Source organism: Astatotilapia calliptera, chromosome 3 (assembly GCF_900246225.1).
Source record: "Astatotilapia calliptera chromosome 3, fAstCal1.2, whole genome shotgun sequence".
In the NCBI taxonomy this organism is placed as follows: Eukaryota; Metazoa; Chordata; class Actinopteri; order Cichliformes; family Cichlidae; genus Astatotilapia; species Astatotilapia calliptera.
The window spans coordinates 31,348,145-31,368,346 of NC_039304.1; the positions used below are offsets into that span (position 1 = coordinate 31,348,145).

A 20,202-nucleotide genomic window follows, 5' to 3' on the forward strand; every position below is an offset into this window, starting at 1 on the left:
ATAGATATATATATATATATATAGATATATATATGCGCACACCCCACTTTCAGTTATTTATTTGTAAAAAAATGTTCTGAATCATGTATGATTTTGGTTCCACTTCTCACGTGTGCACCACTTTGTGTTGGTCTTTCACGTAGAATTCCAAAAAAATTGATTCATGTTTGTGGCTGTAATGTGACAAAATGTGGAAAAGTTCAAGGGGGCCAAATACTTTTGCAAGCCACTGTACGTATTAGAGAACAAGAAAAATGTTTGACTTATTTTGTAGAAAAAAAATAGTTTTCAAAAATCGTACTGTTTTGTTTGTTAGATTTTTTTTCTAACTACTGATTGCTAAGATGTGGAAGAACCGCTTTCTGACGCCAAAAAAGCATGTATATATACACTGAGAGTATAAGAAATAGAATTATCTAGAACTATATTACACACATTACAAATCTTGAATGATTCTTTTAAAAATTTAACACTACTTCAAATAATGTTTTATCACCAATTTTTATGACAGACAGGTTGAATGCAAAATTATGTGTGATAAGTAAGATTTTGTATTATCTTTCCACACAGATGTTTCCAATTGGTACAGAAAGACTGAAGATGCAGGACTTCAGGTTCATGTTGTAGAATTAGAGGACGCTGCAGTTACGCCAATCTGTGGCACACTGCTTATGAGGCGCAGACTGATGTCATCTGGCAGTCCGTATGACTGCAGTTTCTGTTTAATCTGGGGAGAAAGAAGGAGCAGTGAGAAAACATCGCCGCTCTCTCAAGTGTGGTTTTTCTTTGAAAAGTGGATCTGAGATGTCATCTGCAAAACAGTTTTAATATTTTTATGTTGAGGAAAATGTATATTTGTTGAAATATGTCATAACGTGAGTCATGAGCGCAGACTTTTAAATGACTCAAAATACATTTCTTGCCACACAGCATAATTATGCTCAGAGATTTCTCAGAGAAGTCCAGTGCGCCAGCTGAAATTCGTGAATGATATCGCTAAGCTGAGTCCCATTGTGTCACGTTCCGAATTGGAAATGATTATTGATGCTTTTGTTTCATCTCGCTTAGACTATTGTAATTCCTTGTTTACTTGCTTAAGCAATGCCTCCCTGGAACAACTGCAGGGTGTTCAGAATGCTGCTGCTAGGCTTCTGACAAAGCATCACAAATACTCCCATGCCACTCCCCTGCTGATTCAGCTGCATTGGCTCCCTGTCAAGTTCAGGGTCCAATATAAGATCATAATCATGACTTATAGGGCCCTGCACAGTGTAGCTCCAACTTACTTAAGTGATCTTCTTCTTTCTTATCACCCCAGCAGGTCCCTGAGGTCTTGTGACCAGGGGTTGCTGGTTGTCCCGCATACAAGGTTAAAAACAAAAGGTGACAGAGCGTTTGTATCAGTGGCTCCCAGACTCTGGAACTCACTCCCTTTGAGTTTGAGATCTGTGGACTCAGTCATGTCTTTTAAAAAGCAGTTAAAAACCTATCTGTTTAAACTCGCTTTTGGTTGATTTTGTTTTGTTTTAGATTTTAATGTCTGTTTTCTGTCTCTGTAAAGCACTTTGTGATTTTATCTTGAAAGGTGCTATATAAATAAAATTTTTACTTTTACTTTACTTAGTTGAAAATGTGAATACAAATTGTTATTTTCTTAATGAATACCAATATGAATTTTAAGCAAGTTTTCTTTTGCAGACTTTTAAGCTACTTTTGTTTTCTGGTTTTCATGACATGTGTTCTAATACATTTGTTATTCGCTGTATACAAGTATACACCACATGTCCAAAACGTTAGTGTTGCAGGAGGTCAGTTTGGACAGGGGTCAGTTTAACTCTGGATAAGAAAAATTCTAACCTGATTTAAGAAGAGATCCCTATTGATTTGAGACAAGTCCACTGTAGAAGACAACTTCATTTTCAGAGCTGCAACATCTAGAAACACAAAGACACCATGTTAGTCTCTAAACCAACAAGAACGTTTGGGTTGTTATTTTTTTATGTAGTTTGTTAATTAACAGGGATGGTCGCCAGTGCGTTAAAAATAATGCTTTACTGTAATCTGATTACATTATTTTCAGGTAATGAGTAAAGTAAGTGATTACTATTTCAAAAAAGCAATTAAATTACTGTTACATTCACTGTTTACTTGTTTAAACACACTGCATTACTGCGTTACTAAACTGTGATTTTGTTTGTGAGAGTGTCTAATGACAATGATGCACGAGCGTGTGACGTCCATGTCAGGAACAGACGCGTGTAGGTCAACAATGGTTAATATGGAGTGCGGGACAGAGTACGACCATGCAGCGTTTAAAGCTTGGAAATACTGACATTACTTTGAGTTTGATTCTGTGAAAAGTGACAAAAACATTCGCCCGCATGGGAAGAAAAGCTTCTTTTAAAGCAAAAAATTAAACTTTAAATCTGAGCAACCACCTAGTTCGCTGCCACTAGAATGTAGAATTCACAGAGAAACCCCCGGATCCCCCTATTGACATGACCGCTGTGGCACTGGGCAAATCTCCACCTGCTCCACTCCTGTTAAAAAGGTTATTTAAGAGCGACAGGACTTAGTGCCGCTTTGATTTTATTTATTTTTTGCTGTGTTTTACTTGCATCTATTTGAAAGAGTGTAAACACAAAAAAATATTTTATTTTATATGCTGAAATATGCAGGAAATAGGTTTAAATGTTAAACAAATTTCTTCCTTAATTTTTGCTTGATGCAATGTGTGTAAAGTTAAAAAAAAATTTAAGTAATAAAACAAGTTTTAAAAACAGACAAAACAGATTTTCTATATGCAGAAAAAATAGAATTGGGCTGAAATGTCTATTGCTTTATTACATTTTCAGGTTGTGTATCATGTTTTTTAAAAGTAACTAATTAATAAAGTAACTTACTTTTGAAAATAAGGAATCAGTAAAGTATGGGATTACTTTCTTGGAGAAGTAATCAGTAATTAGTGACTAACTACTATTTTCAGGTAACTTGACCAACACTGTTAACTAAGCTGGCCAGCCCTAGATTTTAACATACCACTCCACCCTCTAGTGGAGGTTTTGTGATAAAGATGAAAATGAAATTAAGATGATCCAGCACAATTCATTTTGGACTCTCCATTTGGTTTGATTCATTTTTAATGCAAGTACTAGTTTCTGTTCTTCTACTATTTTCTATTTATTCTCTAAATCTGATAAGTCAGGCTAACTTTGATTTAGTCCAGGCCTTCATACTCACACGCTGGTGTATTGGGTGATGTAGTTGGCAATGCTGTAAAAAGTTGAAACAGAGGTTACTCATGAACTGTATCAGTTGTGTAGCTGTTGGTATTGGACGTTAAAACACTGCTCACCAACGGTCGCAATGACACATCGAAGCTCAGAGTGGTACTTGGCTGCCCTGTGAAAATAAATCAGTACAAGAGATTCTTTATCAAAATGCATTTTACATTATTTTTAATATACATTTTTTTAATGTTTAGAGAGTTTATCTTACAGTTACATATCTAAATAAAAATGTTTTTCAGTTTGGTACAGTTTGATGGATTTGGATTGACGTCAAAGAACATGAAAAGCAGTGCCTTATGAATAGCTTTAAAAAAAATTACCATCAGTAAGTTTACATGTAACTCTGCAAGTATAAAAAATAAAATCAAACTTATTTGTTGCACAATTATTTAATGCAGTCCCAACATCAAGTCTCCAAACCATTAAACGTTACTATCTTTGTTAGAAATGCTCTTCCAGTGGGGCAGGATTTCAGCAGGTAAAATGTGGGCTCAGTACCCTTCAACACTCAACAGTCATGATTTTATACTCAAAAGGACAAAAGCTTTAAGTATTTTTCTTATCAGACACTAACAAAATGGTGTGCACCAAATAATGAATCAGCTATGAAAGGAAAGATAACATGTGTATGCCTTTACAAGGAGAGACTTGTATGTTGCTGTGGACTTGGTATCTTATTAATTTGGACAGATTGAAAAAACTTAGGTTTTTAGCATTAAATTATAGTTAGTTGCAGTTAGTTATAGTTATAAGTTGGCACATTAACCTATGTTGCATTTAGTATTTACAGGTTTAAATGTGGAAACTGACTTGGCCAGTCTTCCTGTTCTTATCACAAATACAGTAAAAAGCTTTGTTTGCAGCTGGACCGTATACTGTGTTTGGACTCACTGTGTTGCTCTTCTTTCTCTTTCTTCTCATTGTTTTACTTACTGAGGCAGTTCTTGTTTTATAAAACATTGCCATTTTTATCTGTTTCTGCTCTTCTTTCAACTATCAAGTTGATCTTGTCACACACATTCAGGTATGTCTCTGTTGTTATGGAGTAATTCCTCAAAGGTATTTGACACACCCATGTCTACTGTCTTCAATGAATTTTGGTTTCTTTTCTAAGTCTGCCTTCCATTTGTTTTGATACGATAATTAAAATGCCTGCGTCTGAAAGATTTACAGGAATGAAGGTTGGACGGAGTGAATATAAAAGCAAAATTAAAAAGTGCAGGCAATGAACTAAGCCAGTCAGTCCTCAAAGTTAAATAGTTTCATTGGAACAGAAGTAGACTCAAATGTATGTGCAAATTACATGTGCTCCATTTCACTTTGTTTTAATGAAAGTTTCAATATACTTTTGTGTAGGATCGTATTCATGAAACAGGATACTGACCCTAAAACAGCTTGGACAACAAAACAAATGGGGTGGCTTTGTCCAGCTACTGAGTTAGATGGCGTCCACGTCAGTGTGAACTGTCCTGGGCCTGTTTGACTTTCTGTTACTGTGTGCGGTGCGCTGAACAGCAGCTCAGAGATCCTTTAAAAAAAAAAAACAAGAAAAAAGTGAGTTTTTAAAAAGTTTATGATCTACAATAAGAAAAAAGTGTTTACCTGTGACATGCTGTAAATGCTTCAACTATTAGAGTGAAATTTTGACCGGATATCAGACTTTTATATAATTTTTGAAATAATTATTTTAGATTTTATTTACTGTAAAAATCAAGCAATTTTGGCTAAAAAGCTATTTATTTTATTCTTGTTTCTCTTTAATTGTCTTAGCTTAACCTAGTGCTAGTACATCCTAACATCAGTATAAAACCGGTTGGGTTGCTGGCTTATCAAACCTGTCTGTAGAAGCGCAGCGTAGAAGTGTTAAAGTTACACAACTCAGAAGATAAGATTCATGATCTGATTAAATGAAAAACAGGTTTGATTTGCGCATTAAAGCTACATTTTAATTTTAGAAACTGTCAGTGCTGCAGGATGTGTTAATCATTGGTAATTTAACAAATAAAGCCTTTAATTCTATATTTAGAGATCTACTTACGTGGAGTTAAGTGTCTGTGCCTTGATGCTGATAGCCAGAGTTTGATTGACGTAGGTGTAGAGCTGGGTTCTGTGGGCTGGGGTTGGAGGCAGGAACATGGGTAGAAAGAGTCCCTCTGTGCACGATGGCACTGCAGGATCCACTGAAGCAACACACAAAGCAGTGATGACAATAATAAAGACATTTTTTAAGGATAGAAACTCTAACTCAGGGGTAGGGAACTCCAGGCCTCAAGTGCCGGTGTCCTGCAGGTTTTAGATGTGTCCTTGATCCAGCATAGCTGATTTAGATGGCTAAATTAGCTCCTCAACATGTGTTGAAGTTCTCCAGAGGCCTGGTAATGAACTAATCATTTGATTCAGGTGTGGTGACCCAGGGTGAGATCTAAAACCTGCAGGACACCAGCTCTCGAGGACTACCGTTCCCTATCCCTGCTCTAACTGGTCCACCAGGATTGTTTTTCTCATCTACAGGTAGCCAAGAGAAAGCTTTTTCCAAGTTCATAAGCAGCCATAAAGACAAGCTTTTTAAATCTTAAAAAATTCTGGATTTTCTGCAGTAAGGATAAAGTAATGTTAGCTTCAGGGTGAAAAGAAAAAAAGGCCAAAATAACAGGGCCATTAAGCAGGAGCCAGGAGAAATTATTTGTACCTCTCACGACAAACTGAACTGGCATTTTGCTGATAGCATCGTTGGTTGTTATTATTGTTTGTGTCCCGTTGGTTTGAGTCAACGTTATGTTCTGTCTGGGAAAGTCCTCTATCATCAGCTGTACCGCATACGGACCTTCATCACTGCTGTTTGTGGGGCTGAATGACAGAGTACAAGAGGACTGCAAGAAGACAAAAATTGGGCCATGAAGACACCTCACATAGAGTTTACACTTATCTAAATTAACAAAAAGCAGGGGTTTTGATTTGTTTTTTATACCAACTTTGCCAGATATGATATGAAATGATGCTATGATCAAGCATCATTGCAAGTAAGTAAGTAAAAATTAATTATTTAGAACTTTTCACAAAGTTACAACTAATTTTTTTACATTTACTGGTAGCCAAAGAAGAGAAGCAAAAAATTGAATAATGTGTGACCTCTTGTTTGTGCCAATTAAAAGTCTTGCCGCAGCATTCTGTATAGTCTAAAGGCGAACCAAAGCTGATTTGTTGAAACAAGTAAAAAGACCATTACAATAATCCAATCAAGAAGAAATAAAAGCATGAATAATCATCTCAAGTTCTGCCTTTAACACCAGTAGGCTGAGTTTAGAAATGTTTCTTAGATGATAAAAACAGTTTCAAATTAGTTTGTTTGAAGTTTTTCTCAAGAGACATTGAACAACCAAATATGAGACCCAAGTCTCTTGATTTGGGTGTCCAAGACTTGCCCGAAACTTGATTGAACGGAAGAGCCTAAAAAACTGATATCCTGCTTAATTTCTGAAATCATAAGATCAGGAGCAACAATCAAAGTTTCTATTTTATCTGTATTTAACTGGAGGAAATTGTTGTTTAACCATTGTTTGATTCCTGACAATTATTTAAACAAGCCAATTTATATAAGTCAGAAGCTTTGAAAGAAGTGTATAACTGAATGTCATCTGCATAGAGATGATAAGAAATATTATTGTAACATCTGATAATTTTGCCTAGAGGGAATATATAAAGCAAAAAGAGGATCGGACCTAAAACAGATCCTTGAGGTACCACAGAAGGCAAAGCTGATGTTTCGGACAACACTTGATTCATAAAGACAGTAAAAGATCAGATAGATACGGCATAAAGCATTTTAAAACAACACCAGTAATCCCGAACAAATCCTTAAGCCTATTTATCATGACACTGTGATCAACAGTATCAAAAGCAGAGGTTAGATCCAATATAACCAGAACGGTGTACTCTCCAGTGTCTGCTGCCATTAAAATGTCACTAGACACTTCAAGTAAGAAGCGTTTCAGTGGAGTACAATTTGCGGAAACCAGACTGGAAAAATGTCTAGAACATTGTTTTCTCCAAAAGGTTGTTAAGTTGTTCTGCAACCGATTTTTCTTTGACACAAATAATATGATATTGGCCTGTAACTGTCTGGAAGAGATGGACCTAAACTTTAATACTGGTTTAACAATAGCTTGCTTAAAAAAAGTTGGGAACTGAGCAGGTATAAAGAGAAGAATGAATTATTTCCTGAATACAGGTGCCAATAGAGTCAAACACACTAAAAAAAACTGATGGAGGAAGTGCGTCAGTGTGGTTTAAAGTCAGTTTCATATGACCAAGCAGAGCACTAATGTCCTCTACGGTAACAGGAGCAAAAGAGGACCAGGCATCAGAAGTAAGCAAAGTGCAAATGTGATACTGAGAGGATGATGGAGAAATATCAGACCTGATGGCAGCAACCTTATTACAAAATAGTTTAAAAAATTCATTACAATCAGATTTAGTATAGATTGGTACACGAGGATTCATGTTTATGCCAACATGTCCCGTGTGACAAAAAGAGTAATAGCTGTTACTTACTGGTGAAAGGCTGAGGACAGACGGTGGTGTGCAGGGACTACACTCTGAGAGTGATGCATCTCCATTTCTGCATTTCACTATGTCTCCATCAGGATCAAACATCAACAGGCTCAAATTTCTTGGACAGTTTGATGGAACTCTGAAAGAAAGTTAAAATAGAAATAAATGAATAAAAAATATAAAATAATCAAATTCATTCATTCATTTCTGTGAAATATCTGACACCATTTTTATATGTTCATATTTGAAAACTACTCAGTACACCCACAGCCTGGACACTGTTCAGGTTTTATGGTTCAAGAGCTTCAAAATTGCATTAATGAAGGAGGACCAAAGGTTATTTTTTCCCTTTAAGACTTCTCTATCCTTATCCATCTCTACACAGAAACTTTCCGTGTCTGAAAGGCAATGAATTTACCAGAAGTGACACATAAAATTGTATGAATGTATGTATGTTTGTATAATTACTAAAAAAGAAATGGAGCCACAAACAGGGCTGACCTGATAGCTGGTATGATAGTGGTCTGTGGTGATGTGTTGGCTTTGCCAATGTCAGAGCGGATCCTCAGTTCCACCAGAGCCTGAATTTTAAATGATACAATGCCATTTTTGATGCCAAAGATCCAGTCTATGCCAGAGGCCCTGCAATAGAAATGAATGACTTCTCAGAAGTTGTGGTATTAAATTTCATTCCCCCTCAGTGACAAATCAACAACAAAGACTATATTTATTCATATGTAATTATGTATGGCTGCACTCACGGAATTGAAAACATAGAGTTGCTGGAAAAATACTGAGAGATGACTCCTTCAGTTTGGCACCACTCTCCACTTATCGGCTCATCGACCTTTTGTAGCACAAGTGGCTGACCGTTGATGTAGTAGGGCACACTGTACAAGCAGAGGCTGTAGCCCAACTTGTAATAAAGAATGCCCTGCAGATTTACAGTGAAGACATGTTTACCTAAATAATTTTAAAACTCACAAAGTAAATTTACTTGATTTTTTAAGAAAGTGTACTTACAGTGGAAGCTCCTGTTGAATTATTGCCACTTGGGTAGTAGTTCACCACTATACCATAAAAATTAGCCTGGACACAGACGAGCAGCAGCAGCAGCACCAGTGCAGAGAGCGACATGATGAATGTGATAAAGTCTCTGCACAAAAGAAAGTCATTAGGCAAAAGTAGGCTGGGGCATGTTGTAGTACGAGAAAAGTTTCATGGTTGTCTGTCTGACAATAATGTACTGTGAAGGCAGGGCTAATCCGGTTGCCAGGAACTTCAGACATTATCTTTGGTCTCCGTTTTTTATTTTTATTTTATTTTAATATTTTATTTTTGTAAACTCTTTCAGCAGTGGTTGGTTAGAGGTGTCAGTGTGAGTTTTCTGGTTATTACAGTATGCCCTACTTGAAATGTCCCCTCCATCTTATGCAAGAGCAATGTTTGTCAGTAATGACCTTTTACTTCAGAATGCCCAACGAGAGGAAAACGTTTTCCTTTTGTAATTACAAAAACTTTGATAAACAAATCAGTTCAATAAAGTTTTATTTATATGGGCCCCAATTTACAATAAGTTGTAAACAACAAGTCACCTCAAGTTGTTTTATATTGTAAAGTAAAAGCATTAAAATAAGATATTTGAGTTTGAGTTTGAAATTGATAATGATTCATCTTAAAAATCCTGACACACTGCTCTCAGTATTAAAAACTACAGTGTTGTACACACACACAGAGGGAAACTCAACACATGTAAGTTTTTTGTGTTCACCACGACAGTATTTCAGGTCTCTAACCAAAGTCCATTTACTTGGAGACATGGGAAGCCGTGCCAATGTTTTGTATGTAAATTTAAAATTTATAAGTCATGAAACTGACGTTTCTGTCCCCCATGTGAAAATGGTTGCTTTGAACAACTATTTTTTCTCTTCTTTATATTCAGCATTACTGTTTTTGAGCTGCTTTTTGTTTTATTTACATCACCATTGGTGATGCAGAAATCCACTTTTTCTCTACTTTATTAAAACAGCTCAGCAAAATTATTTTACTTCTTAAGAAATTGCTTTGTTTTCCCAAATTAACTGCTTTTTACTTATTTCCAGAACACCCGATGTTCAAGGGGATAGTCTTGATTGCTTGACAACCATGAAACAAATAAAAAATTGAGAATCCAGACGATAACGAAAACTCAGAGTGTCTGTGTAATGAATGGTGAAAAAGTTGCATTTAAATTTAAATTGTACACATAGCATACCTGAAGCCCAAAAGTAATAAAAGTTTGCTTAAGCACAATACAGGAAGCATAAATTCAATCTATTCCCTTTCATTGGGGTTTGTGTGATGGCTGCTGTTAAACCATGTGAACTACCAAAGGAATTTCATATCCACAGCATTTAGAACAGAAGAAAAGAACAGAATAACTTTAACCTCATATGATTAAATATTTTTGTCTGAAAACCAAAAGCCCCTTTTGTTCTTCCCGCATATGTACATTTGACGTCACACATGCACACACCGAACTTAGACAATACATGCAGTCCATCTGTCATCGCTACTCTTTGTTTTGTTTGCCCTAGTTTTCTTTTCTTTTGTTTTTTAGCCCAAAGATATTTAATAAACATGTCACGCAGTTATGATATGACACAAGACAAGGAAAAAGTAGCTACAAGAAATCTATTTTATAATCATGAAAAAAAGACGCTGTTCATTTTATGTATGGAAATTTCTATTACATCGAGTGGCTTTCAAAAGTATTTGACCCCCTTGAACTTTTCCACATTTTTTCACATTACAGCCACAAACATGAATCAATTTTATTGGAATTCCACGTGAAAGACCAACACAAAGTGGTGCACACGTGAGAAGTGGAACCAAAATCATACATGATTCCAAACATTTTTTACAAATAAATAACTGAAAAGTGGGGTGTGCGTAATTATGCCACGTAAAACAAGAGTTATGATCAAATATATATATAATATATATATATATATATATATATATATATATATATATATATATATATGCAATGTTTGGTTTTCTTCCTGAATACTATCGTTGTTTATGTTTACTGCGGGACGCAACGGTAAAAACTGCGTTTTATAAGGAAAGCGCTCAAAAGCACTCTGAGCCTGTGAGCAAAAACAAAAACAAAAAAACCCCACCCTTTCCTAATGGTGGAAAAATGTACCATGTCAACCAATCAAAAAATGATATGGCAACATGGAGTTGCTTAGGAAGCGGGAAGTTTTAGGAGTGACGGCAGTGTTTTGAGATGTGAGAGATTTGCAACGTTTAGCGCAAATCTTGTGTAGTTAGTGTGTAGTGTAGTCAATAGTTTTGTGTGTGTCAGAACAATGAGGCGACTGCTGAGTGTTACAGGTGTTACAGGAGTGATACACCTCCTGTTGTCAGGCCTGCAGGTATCAGGCTGTTGTTCTCCTTTATCTCATAGTGGACGGAAATGATTTTTTGGAGTGGCACAAATAATTTGTTTGGCATCAGATGTGATGCAGAACAGCTGATTGTTCTGTAAATAGTTTGAAATGTTTATTTAAAAAACGCCTTGGCTGCATTTTGAGGTAAACAGCTGCAAAAAACTTTGTTGTTTTCATAACTCAGTTACTTTTTGAAGAAGTAACTATATAATTAATTGCCCAACATTGGTCATTTTATACTGTATTTTGCAGACAGAGAGTTACAGGACTCTCTCCCAGACCACAGACTCATAATACAAGTCAGAGCTTTATAGAAAAAAAAAGTTGTGTTTTCAAAATTGGAGTTCAAGTTATTTTTGCTTCCAACAGAGCTAACATACTACACAGGTCATGAACAATATTTTTTTTTAATTTTCATTGTAAGTGGGCTAAAGCAGTTAATTAAAAGTAGTCTAACATAAATGTAAATGCTGTAATTTGATTATTTTAATAAACCATGTAACATGGATGGATTCAATGCTGGCGTGACCACAGTGTACATGTCTGCTGTTGCTCACAGTGGTCCAAGGGACCGCTCAGGGAGTTTGTGTGTTCGCTCAGACACATGACAAATTAGAGGGAACATTGCCCCTGAGTCAATACTTTGTAGAACCACCTTTTGCTGCAATTACAGCTGCCAGTCATTTTAGGGTCTGTCTCTACCAGCTTTGCACATCTAGAGACTGAAATCCTTGCCCATTCTTCTTTGCAAAGCAGCTCCAGCTCAGTCAGATTAGATGGACAGCGTTTGTGAACAGCAGTTTTCAGATCTTGCCACAGATTCTCGATTGGATTTAGATCTGGACTTTGACTGGGTCATTCTAACACATGGATATGTTTTGTTTTAAACCATTCAATTGTTGCCCTGACTTTATGTTTAGGGTTGTTGTCCTGCTGGAAGGTGAACCTCCGCCCCAGTCTCAAGTCTTTTGCAGACTCCAAGAGGTTTTCTTCCAAGATTGTGTCACGGCTGGGGTCGCAGTCGTGTGGTGGAGTGAATGAGGATCCAAGATGCAGATGGCAGTGGAGTTGCGAGTGGCGATTTATTTACAGTGAAAATAACAAAGGTGAGGGCAGAACTGAACATAAACCTAAACTGGGAAAAACTAACAAACAAGCCTGAAAACATAAGAACGGTGGGAGATGTATAGAGATGGCAGCTGATGAAATGCTGGGCATGTCACAGGCTGGGTCTCTGACCCAGCGCTCTGAGTTCATGTTTGTATTTGTCTCATTTTGTTATGTGATTTAGTTTGTGTTATTTCCTATCTGCCTTTAGTTTAGGCAGTTATTATTCCTGGGTTTTCTATGTTTTGGGGTTTTGTATTTATTCATCACATATTAGGTCTGTTAAGTTGTGTTGTCATGTTTTAGTTTTAGTATTTCCTGTTTTATTCTGACAATGTCATGTGTTCTTTGTTTATTGTATTTAGCTTTCCTCTCCTGGTCCTGTCATTAGGTTTATGTCTGTCAGCTGTTTCCCCCATGTGTCTCCACTTCCCCTGATCACCTCATGTATGTATTTAAGCCCTTTGTTTTCTGCATGCCATTGTCAGGTCGTCTGCTCATCCATGTCTCATCCCCAGGTACCCATGTCAGTTCACTATGGTTAAGCTTTTTCATGTTTTGTTATTAGTTCACCCAGTTTAGGTTATTGTTTAGTTTTCACCGATGCCCGATTATTTTTACCCTCATTGCTAGCCTCAATAAACGGCTTGTTTTGTTTATCCACACTACGTTTTGGTCTGCGTTTGAGTCCTCCTCTGCAACTCATACGGTCTGCCCCAGCCAGACCGTGACAGGGCAGAGAGACGCGGAGAGACACAGATAAAGACGGAGTTACACGGAGGATTCACTGAGAAACATAGAGGATGAACACAGACGACACGACGAGGAGCACAGGCCAACATACACTATAAATACACATCAGGTAATGAGGAGATGACACACAGGGGTGGACACAGCTGACACTAATGGACATAACAAGAAGCAGACCTACAAAGTAAATCCGGAAACACACAGACTGTTTAACAACACCAAATGCAGGGACCCGAACGGAGCACAGAGGGAAGACACAGGTAGGGATAATAAACACGACAACCAAACCCAAAGAACTAATACAAATTCAGAATAAACACCAAACACTATGATGAAACCAAAATGAAACACAAAACGCTGGGTCAATGACCCAGGACCATGACAGATTGCACTTGGCTCCATGCATCTTCCCATCAACTCTGACCAGCTTCCCTGTCCCTGCTGAATCAGAATGAGAATACTTTATTAATCCCGAAGAAAATTATGGGTTACAGCAGGCAGCACGCTAATGGCGCATGCACACTTACAAAGGAACCTTCTGACCGTTACACAAACATCACATTGGGAAGACATGTCAGAGAGGTAGGCTGATAGGAAAAAACAACGAAATACATAACATGAGGTGAGAGGAGGAGAAAAAAAACTCCACTCAGACTGAGCTCCTAACGGGAGAACAGTTTGAGAACAGAAAAAAAACCACCCCAGCGTAAAAGCACATGACTATCAATACACCATAGAAACACAAGACAAGCAACAGGGGCGGGTAAGGGTAAGAGAGAGCCGGTGTGGACAGCGCATCGGGTCCTGCAGCATGTCTGCGCTGGTCCAGTTGACCATCTGCACCAGGAGGGAACAAGCATCGAAGGCGTTTGGAAAGCGAGAGGGTATGAGTGTGTATCAGTGTATGATTGTGTGCGTGTGTCCAGAGTTCAGCTGAGACAGTGTCCTTCACCCTGCCAGGCTAAGTAAACAGTCCTCCAGCCAACCCAGGTGGCCTTGAGTAGGATAAGAAGAACAGTCTATGCACAGTCGTTATCAGGGTGTTTTTGTTCGGCTCCAGCCTTGAGACCACAGCTGGCGCCAAAGTGGTAGCCACATGAAATGATGGTCTTCTTCTTGGATCCTGAATAATTACACACACCGCACTTTTCAGTTATTTATTTGTAAAAGATATTTGGAATCATGTATGATTTTGGTTCCACTTCTCACGTGTGCACCACTTTGTGTTGGTCTTTCACGTAGAATTCCAATAAAATTGATTCATGTTTGTGGCTGTAATGTGACAAAATGTGGAAAAGTTCAAGGGGGCCAAATACTTTTGCAAGCCACTGTAAGTTGGGTTATTGTGACCAAATATTGGTTCAAAAGTCATCACTCAGAAGTTGGGTTGGTAATGTGCCAGGTTCTTCAAGTCACTCCACAGCTTGACTAATTCAGTTGGGTCATAGGTTGGGCAGCTTTGATCAAATATTGGGTCAAACTTTTACCCGATTGTTTGGATTGAAGATAAGCCTCAGAAGAAGCCACATTATTCTTCACAAACTGCCATTTTCAACTAGACTGTGACAAGATCAGACATTACTGGACTTCTCCACTACTATGAAATAAAATGTGGTAAGTAAAAAGTGAATTCTAAGAGTTTGAAAATCATGGAGTTATTTTTGATATGCAATTGCAGTGCAATTTATTTGTTTATTCTGTTTATTCTAGAACTTTACCTACTCATTAAAGGTCTTTTGACAGATAACACCAGCTATCTTGTGATGAAGAAAGTTATTTTTACTTAAAATGCTTGATATCATCTGTTACAATTATTATCTGAAATGAGGGTGAGGTTGCTCTGTTTGACAAACTGTTTAGAAATCACTGTATATAGAACAAAGAAAGTATGAGATGGGTTCTGAGTTTCGATCCAATTTTTTATTAACCTCAACTGTAAACACTGGTCAATATAACCCAATTTTTTGGATAGTTTTCCTAACCTAGTGTGCTGGGTCAAACCAATAACCCAACCCTGTTAAGTTTAAACAACCCAGCGTTGGCTCAGTCATATTTGACCCAGCACTGGGTTACAAATTGGGTTATTTTAACCCAGCATTTTTTAGGGTGTAGCCATTGGGGAACAGAAGGACTTTCTTTGTTTGAGCTATTTAAAAAATTATTTTAGCAACACAATCAAACAAAGTTTTAGTCTAGTCTAGTCAAAGTTTTGGGGAGTATGTAAAAACATTTATGGTAGCTTAGGTTGGAACACAACCAAACTCCCTCTGTGTCCTTCAGACAGACAGACAAACATATTATACTTATCTGAGCCTATTAATTTCAAGAATTACAAGCAAGCTACATTTTATATTATAGGGAATATTTACACAAATAAAAATAATACACATACTTAAATTGTACTTATTTTAAATATTTGTGATTTAAATAACTGTAAAACATGTAGACACATCAAAAGAGTGTGAATACACAAGCACCTGTAAGGAAGGATTGGGGCGGGGCTGGAAAAAAAGACTTGCTAAAAGAACAGTTGCAAAAGTCTCAACACTGGTACAAGGCTGCCCCCTGGTGTAAAGGTTTTCATTAGATAATCAAGATGATTAAGTAATTGTTGCTTTGGCTACTTCTAATTTAGTATATTTACCATGCAATTTATTTTAATTTGTTTTAATAATTTATTACAGATTTCGTAATATTAATCCAACAATAAATTATGCCATATTATTAAATCACTTTAGATATTATTATTATTAAAAATGGGTACTTCTGCTTTGTACGTGAATTTAAATACCTTAGGTCAAGCATCCAAAGCTTTGGACATGTGCGGAGGAGAAATAGTGGATATGATGAAAAGAAAATGTTGAGAATGGCGCTGCCAGGCAGGAGGAAAAGAGAACGATCAGAGAAAAGGTTCATGGACGTAGTGTCCCCGCTCATGACCCTGGTTTGGACAAGTGAAAAGTAATAGGTGCAGGAGGTGGCTTTGTTTATCGCAGTTCATCGTTGACATGATCAGTAGGCACGCGGTTTCACCAAAAACTATACAATTCCTAACAAAATATTTGGATTTCCCGTTGCACAGCCACCTTGGTCCTGTCTTTTTATTTCATTTCTTTCATTAGCTCATATTGTGCTAATATTATTGTTTTGGTTAGTTCTCTCTTTTCAACATTCTTTTTTTATTCGGCTTTTCTTCGATGTCTATTTTTAATCTTTACTGTCTACGGTGTGTGTGTGTGTGTGTGTGTGTGGAGGGCGGGGGGGGGGGGGTGTCATAGAAACGTCGTCTTTCAGAGGTCGTGCTTTTATTTTGAAGGCTCGTCTTTCAAACCGGAACAGACAGCAGAGGAAGTTTCCGCTCATCAAAGCAACAGGAAAGCAAAGCCATAACGAAAGGTAGGAAACAAATGCCATAAACAACCCGAGTTTCATTCTTTTACTCACAGTCGGTGTTTGTTGGTCTGTTACAGCCTTTAGACTCACTATGAAAAATGTGTTCCGCGTCTGTTTTGTTGTTAAACGTAAGGCTAACTTTATCACAGTGCCACTGATAACTTGGCTCAGGAGTTTGGCGTTTGCGGTCCTTTTTAAACATGATAAAGATCAATAAAGTCAAATGAAACGTTAATATTAAACTATGATTAGGTTAAAAATAAGGTATCACCCCTGTTGGAGTTTTTAAGAAGTTTTTAGGTCTTCTCCGGAGGGCCACTATTCACCACTAGGGTCGAGCACCCTAGTGGTGAACTGAAACATGTTGCTAAATAATACTGAACTTTACGTGTCAGATCAACCAGACAGTAAGCAACTGAAAATGTTTTCAGATGTACCAGTTTCTTATTGCATAGACCAGTGATGAAACACAAGTAGGGTTGCCAACTCCCTGAAAAATAAATAAGGGACACCTCGTGGCCAGGGCCGGGCGAACCAGTTGTCTTCACCCTTCCCAGTGTGGTGAATTTTCTAGCTCTTTTTGTGTGTGTGAAATTATTTTTTTTAACCCTTTGACTTGAATTTGATTTAAGTAGATGTGTATTCTATTCTTTGTGATATGAACACATGTGAAACAAATGATCATTTAGCCATTTATTTTTAGCTCAAAATGACAACATTAACACAGTAAAACAGGTCTCTTTCTTAAACAGAAGCCTGTCATGCTTAACTTTTGAGAATATAAGTAAATCTTTCTTTAAAAGAACTCTGTCCTGCTTAACTTAAAATAATAGAAAACAATAGAAAGAAAAATATTCTTGTAACAGTGCACATTTAGTGCATTTAGTACAATTGGCTTCAGCTGAGGTATTATTTCAGCTTTTCTAATGCTAATCAGCTGCTCCTGTTTGTAAACCCGCTTGTTCCCATGATTACGCATCTTAACTCATCATCATTATTCATCTATGTATTACTTTTATGTATTAGTCATCTATTTGTTGTAATCATCTATCCTTGCAGTTGTTTATTACACAAAATAAATTATATTATCACACTTCTGGCCACATAGCGCTGATATTCACTGCACATGCCCATATTAACTTTTTCCAGCCAGGTGTTTTCCTTTTCTTCCCTTTCTCTGAGGGGGAACAAACATTGCTGCTCTAACGCTGGGCTCACACTGTGCGGTTTTAGGCCCATTTTGAGCCGATTTTTGAGTGATCGGACCGATTTTGGCCTTCATCGTGCGTCGTGTAGTATACGTGGGGTAACGAGAAGCGATTAACACCTCACGACCAGCTCCCGATCATCAATCGCTCGTGAGCCGCTCACACTGCTCGCGCGCAAACACGTAAACGCCGTGAAAAAGACTGAGCAGCACGGCTGTGCAGCGTGTGATCTGGACACAAGCGATGGAGGCACAACTTGTAGAACTTTGAAAAGCTCATCCGAGCCTTTTCGATGTGGCATCACAAAATTATCACGACCACAACAACCGTGAAAATAGTTGGATTTACATTGCTGCTCAATCACAGCTGCCTGATCATGTTTTTCATTAGCAATTTAGCAAAGTTGATGGTGGTGGTGTGTCTGTGTGAGCGAGCGACAGATTTTCTGTTATAACCTTAATTTTATGGACGCACAGTGTGACTCAGGTCGCATCAGAGCATCGGGCGGTATAGTGTGAGACCTGCATCGTGACCTACCAACTTCTAATCCCTGCGAGTCAATCGTGCAGTTTGAGCAGGAGCTGAATAACGCGACTGAAAAAATCGCACAGTGTCTGCCCAGCTTTAGGTGTACTGTCGTCCGAGACTTGCACCGCAGTGACGGCGTTTGTTCCCCTGTTGGCCATGCTTCTTGTTGTGGTCATCTGTTGTCTTCCGGTATTTTCTCCGTAAGCGACCTTTCCTCGACCAATGAGATAAGCGATAATCTGACTTGTCATACTCGAATTGTCATAAGTGTGCTGTCAGCTCATTGGTCACAAAGCAGGAGAGGGGCTGGGAATTATGTTTTCAAACAAAGCGTTAATTCCATTAAAAGTTATAGACTACTTTTGATTCTCACTGTATTACGGGACAAAGTGCGTCCCTTATTAGCTCAATACGGGACGTGTACTTTTGTTTCTAAATACGGGACGATTCCGTATTTTAAGGGACGGTTGGCAACCCTAAACACAAGTCATTATGCTGCAAATACAGGGTGTACTTCTGACCCAGCTGGAATATGCTCCAGCACCACCACACCCTAAAATGGATAAGGACTTGCATCACTACATGAAGAAAATCTTAGCCCAGTATTTACTATTTATGAGCATTTGCATTGTCTTATGAGTGGAGTCTCCAATACTGGAAGTGCGTTAGATATGAGGTTGTTTTGGAGATTGTGTCAGTCATTTTAAAACAGCGTGGGCTTTACTGAATGGTTCGTTTCTGCCCATGTGTGTGATGTCTATGCAAGATTTGTCTTGCTGCAAAAGTATTCTACTGGAATAAACATTTTAAGCATCTGATTTGTATACTCAAGCTAACATTTTACACGCTGTCCCTCGTGTACATTTAATATCATTCTTTATTTATATGTTATACTTAGTGTTTCTTGTTTTAAGTCCTCATAATTTGTAATAATGGTTGAGTTTGGTGTTTTAGATCTTATTTGGACAGGTTTTTTTTGCCAGTTGTAGTGGTGATTGACTGACAGTTTTAACCTCTCAACTTATAACGTTAATGGTTTATTTTAGCTGTTTAACATACAATCCTGCCCCAGGAAACTATATCATTCTACAGCATATTATACTTTTTCATTTCCATGTAGATGATTCCAAGCTTTTGCCATCCATAGAGTTAGATGACACACAGTAATTAGTTAAACTGCAGGGAAGTCTTAAAGACTTGGATAACCTCCAATGTTCTGCTTCTAAATTCAAATAAAAAACATTTCATCAATATTAATTACTGCTAATTATAAAACATTGCTAACCATTACCTCCTACCTTGGATGTTTACGTTGAACACTAACAAAATTAGTTAGTTTGTAGTCTGTAGCTGATGACTGATGATGGGCTATGTAAAGACTGCTAGAATATGTTGTAATTCAAAATCTTGCATATTGAGCACACTAAACATCTATGAGCACATCTAAGTATGTAACTGATTTTAAAAAACGATGGCACCCTGCCTTTAGTAAGTGCTGTCTTTAAGCAAGCAGGAAGCTGGATTTACACTATGATCATCTGACAACAGGCTGTATTGACCTCAATCTATAATTCAGAAATAACCTAATATTTTACATTTACTGCTCGATAGGATTATCCAGATGTGCAATGGAAAAGAGTCGAGCATTGCACTTTTCACTGTGACTTTTACCCACTTTTTATGTCTTGCAATTTTTCAAAGGATTTGTCTTTCTATAATTTGGCCTGGGAGGGGACACATGAGTTAGGGACTTCTTTTGCAGTCGTCATTTTCTGCCTGGGTGTTTTTGCTTGGTTTGTCTACTATTGAGTTTCCTGGCAGTTCAAACTTTTGGGCAAATTTGGCCTTGAGTAAGTGCATCATTGATAATCAGTAAGCATTTCTGTCACATATTGTCATTAGGTTCATAGGCATTTTCCCAGAATGCCTGATAAGGTT

The 20,202-nt window shown here is 37.5% G+C and overlaps 2 protein-coding genes across 4 annotated transcripts in view; one reads left to right on the forward strand and one right to left on the reverse strand.

Annotated features, from left to right (window-relative positions):
* Positions 1-591: 591 nt before the first annotated feature.
* On the reverse strand, positions 592-8,978 carry LOC113014286 (uncharacterized). The gene is made up of 11 exons (XM_026155711.1): positions 8,865-8,978; positions 8,603-8,775; positions 8,343-8,483; positions 7,842-7,980; positions 5,980-6,160; positions 5,329-5,470; positions 4,675-4,818; positions 3,356-3,402; positions 3,241-3,273; positions 1,858-1,934; positions 592-727 (listed from the first exon to the last, which is right to left on the reverse strand). Exons 1-11 carry the CDS (start codon positions 8,976-8,978, stop codon positions 617-619), a joined length of 1,302 nt encoding a protein of 433 aa, XP_026011496.1. The 3' UTR covers positions 592-616.
* A 5,710-nt stretch (positions 8,979-14,688) lies between these two features.
* LOC113019244 (zinc finger protein 638-like) overlaps positions 14,689-20,202 on the forward strand; it is a 39,468-nt gene continuing 33,954 nt past the window's right edge. For 2 of the 3 annotated variants that reach the window (XM_026162807.1, XM_026162808.1), the window contains exons 1-2: positions 14,689-14,749; positions 16,452-16,531. The gene's annotated coding sequence lies outside the window, so the exon portion shown is untranslated. The remainder of the gene's footprint in view (positions 14,750-16,451; positions 16,532-20,202) is intronic. The other variant, XM_026162809.1, reaches the window with a different exon arrangement.